Consider the following 3,024-nt stretch of genomic DNA (forward strand, 5'->3'; position numbering starts at 1 on the left):
GGTTTCTTCCTGATAAAAGGGAGTTTTTCCTTCCCACTGTCGTCAAAGTGCTTGCTCATAGGGGGTCATATGATTGTTGGGTTTTTCTCTGTACCTATGAAGCGCCTTGAGGCGACTTTTGTTGTGATTTGGCGCTATATAAATAAAATTGAATTGAATTGAAAATAAAATGAACACTTTCTATGACATTTTGGATTTAAAAAATATCAAAAATTAAACAGAACAACTATAGCAGCACGACAGATGCTTTCCCCCCATGTTAGCAAAACAGTTGCCACAGTGTGGTTCCTCTTTCTTTATCAGCAGCTTCCCTCTAGTGGTGCACTATCTGAACTGACACACTACACTACTGACTGGTAAACAAAAGTCTGGTTACCCTTAGGCAAATCACACTTTGTTTATTTCTGAAAAAAGAAAACATGATTAAAAAATGTATCTTCTCATGTTAAAGCTTTGTACTGCCTTTTGTCCTATAAACTTAATATTAAAGGTCAGGCATTGTGTGTGTAACATGACAGGGGTCTGTAAGTCTTACTTACCCTATTAGCACTCAAGATATGTGGGAAAAGTCACTGAAACCAAAGAGACTCACCTAAGTAACTTAAAAACAACTAACAAAGTAAATATTAGGATTACATGGGGTCATGAAAATACTCCAAGAAAAAAAAAACAATAAAAGAAGAAAACTTATAATAAGGCAAATTTAAAAAAAGAAAAGCTCCTATAAACTAACATGATCCAAATAATATTTCAAATCCACCATGATGTACTTGTAGAAAACAGTCACATACAGCAATCTTGAACAGTTAGAAGGCTGAAATTCATAAATTGGTTCATGGCCTGACGTCTCACCATACTTTACTTTTTTTTTTTTTGCTTGGTTTTTTTTTCATCCCTTTGCTCTCCAGAGTCAGAACTATATCAGCAAAAATTAGTTATAAAGTCACTTGCCTTTCCTCCCAGGTGGAGTTTAGTTCATTTTAATATGATAAACAAACTTCCATTTGTTACTGTGATTTATTTTAATTTTACCCTGATTTTTGACTTTTAGTATTTCTTTTTTTGTTAACTTATTATTAAAAAACAGACTTTTAGTCTCAGACTTTTTAAATAAAGCTTATGAGAATAATAATAATAATAATAATAATAATAATAATAATAATAATAATAATAATAAATTTAAAAATCACCAGGAGGGTGCATTTGGTGAACTGATGACTTTTCTGTTTCTTTTTTAATATAGGAAATGAATTGAGCCTCTGAAATGCCTCTGTACCAGTTGGTAACTACAGCTGAGAGGATAATTCATCTACCAGGTTAAAAAGTGCAATTAAATCTCTTCCTGGTATGTGGAGGGACTTTATTAGGCTATTTTCATTGGATTTGGTACTTTCTGCATAGTTATGCAGAATGTATCACGTGATGAAATCCACGACAGACGCGGGCAACTATTATGACAGTATTAATACTCTCCATGGTGCTGAAAAACCGAGGTCTGTATGTGTTTTCTATTGATTACCCCACTTTGAATGCGTCTTTAAGTCGAGCACTTATTAAATGCATATATACACAAACGCTGCCTTGAAGTCTTTCGACACAAATCACCTCTGATCACTGACGTCCAAAGCAGCAGCCCTCCAGGACGCAGCTGCAGCCGTATCAGCCTGTGTCAGGGCTTTCCACTGTAGTGCTGCATTCTGATGTAGCCCAGCGGATACACAAACGACACGCTCAGACCTCGCGTTCAGTCGCTGTTTTTAATGTCAACGAAGCATCATGACACTTGCTAAGCAGTGGCTGGCCGGATTCGCGCTCCTGTGCATTTATGTTGCAGCTGAATCGAAAAAGAATTTCAAATGCCCTTCAGGATGCTCCTGCACAAAGGAGACCATCATCTGCGTCGGCATTTCACAGATCCCCCACACTATACCGAAAGAGATCAACTCCCTGTAAGTACATTTCTTTGGCTATGAAGAGGGTTATTAAAATCCGTCAGTGAGTCACAAGATAATATTAATACCGCATTCAGAAGAATAATTGACTGCCTGTAGTGGGATTTCGTGCCTGACGTGTCTGGTACAGACTGTTAACATGTCCCTAATGTGTTTCACTCAACAGGAGCATGGTTAATGGATCAATTGCGGAAATTACAGAGGGGATGTTTTCACTTATGCCTTCTCTTCAGCTGCTGTAAGTACCCACTGATTACTTGGTGATTATTGACGTCTTAGAGCAGTCACACCCAAACAAATAAGGCACACGGATTTATTATTGGTTAAGTTGTTTTTGGTTGCTTTATACTGGAAACCAAACAACTAAAAGTTGTTTTTTAAAGGAAAGTTTTAATATTTTAAGCTGTAGAGCTTTTTTTGTTGTTGTTGGGGTTTTTTTGTTTTTTTTACCTTTACAGGCTTCTTAATGCAAATTCTTTGACTGCAATCAAAGATGATGCTTTCTCTGGTCTGCCTCATCTAGAATATTTGTGAGTATTATTAAACAAATTCTTTCATAATCTAAAAAAATCTCAGTCACCAACAACTTTTAAACTTATCCCAATACCCAATGCCCACACCAGTGGAGCAGAAAATCAAAAATAATAAACAGTGCATATGTGCGTTTCAGACATGACAAAATATATTTATCTGTCTCTCGTCATTGACAAATCTGTTCTGTTACTATTCATGGAACAGATTCATTGAAGGGAACAAGATAGAAACCATCACCAAAAATGCCTTTCGTGGTCTACGAGGGTTGACTTATCTGTAAGTTTTGCTGTCATCTTCTCTCCTAATCATGACAGCCGCAACGGCAACATTTCACAGTTAAAGTGAAAAAAACAAAACAAAACAGAATTGTTTTTTTCCTTCTCATTCTTTGTGTTTCTGGTTTAGCTCCCTTGCAAATAACAAGATAAGGTTTCTGCCGAGGGATCTCTTTTTTGACTTGGATTCCTTGCTGGAAATGTGAGTAAGCAGTTGTTGTGTCAGCAGTATGTGGGTGTGTTTAAGAGAGAGAGAGAGAGAG

The 3,024-nt window shown here is 36.6% G+C and overlaps 1 protein-coding gene across 1 annotated transcript in view; it reads left to right on the plus strand.

Annotated features, from left to right (window-relative positions):
• Positions 1-1,653: 1,653 nt before the first annotated feature.
• The window catches only part of LOC102201495 (leucine-rich repeat LGI family member 2), a 4,544-nt gene continuing 3,173 nt past the window's right edge, over positions 1,654-3,024 (plus strand). The window contains exons 1-5 of the mRNA XM_005726777.1: positions 1,654-1,949; positions 2,119-2,190; positions 2,411-2,482; positions 2,691-2,762; positions 2,892-2,963. Coding sequence (XP_005726834.1) covers positions 1,777-1,949; positions 2,119-2,190; positions 2,411-2,482; positions 2,691-2,762; positions 2,892-2,963 — 461 coding nt within the window. The 5' untranslated portion in view covers positions 1,654-1,776. The remainder of the gene's footprint in view (positions 1,950-2,118; positions 2,191-2,410; positions 2,483-2,690; positions 2,763-2,891; positions 2,964-3,024) is intronic.

The sequence above is a fragment of the Pundamilia nyererei genome, unplaced genomic scaffold, assembly GCF_000239375.1.
Source record: "Pundamilia nyererei isolate P.nyererei 1_Seehausen unplaced genomic scaffold, PunNye1.0 scaffold00022, whole genome shotgun sequence".
Taxonomy (NCBI): domain Eukaryota; kingdom Metazoa; phylum Chordata; class Actinopteri; order Cichliformes; family Cichlidae; genus Pundamilia; species Pundamilia nyererei.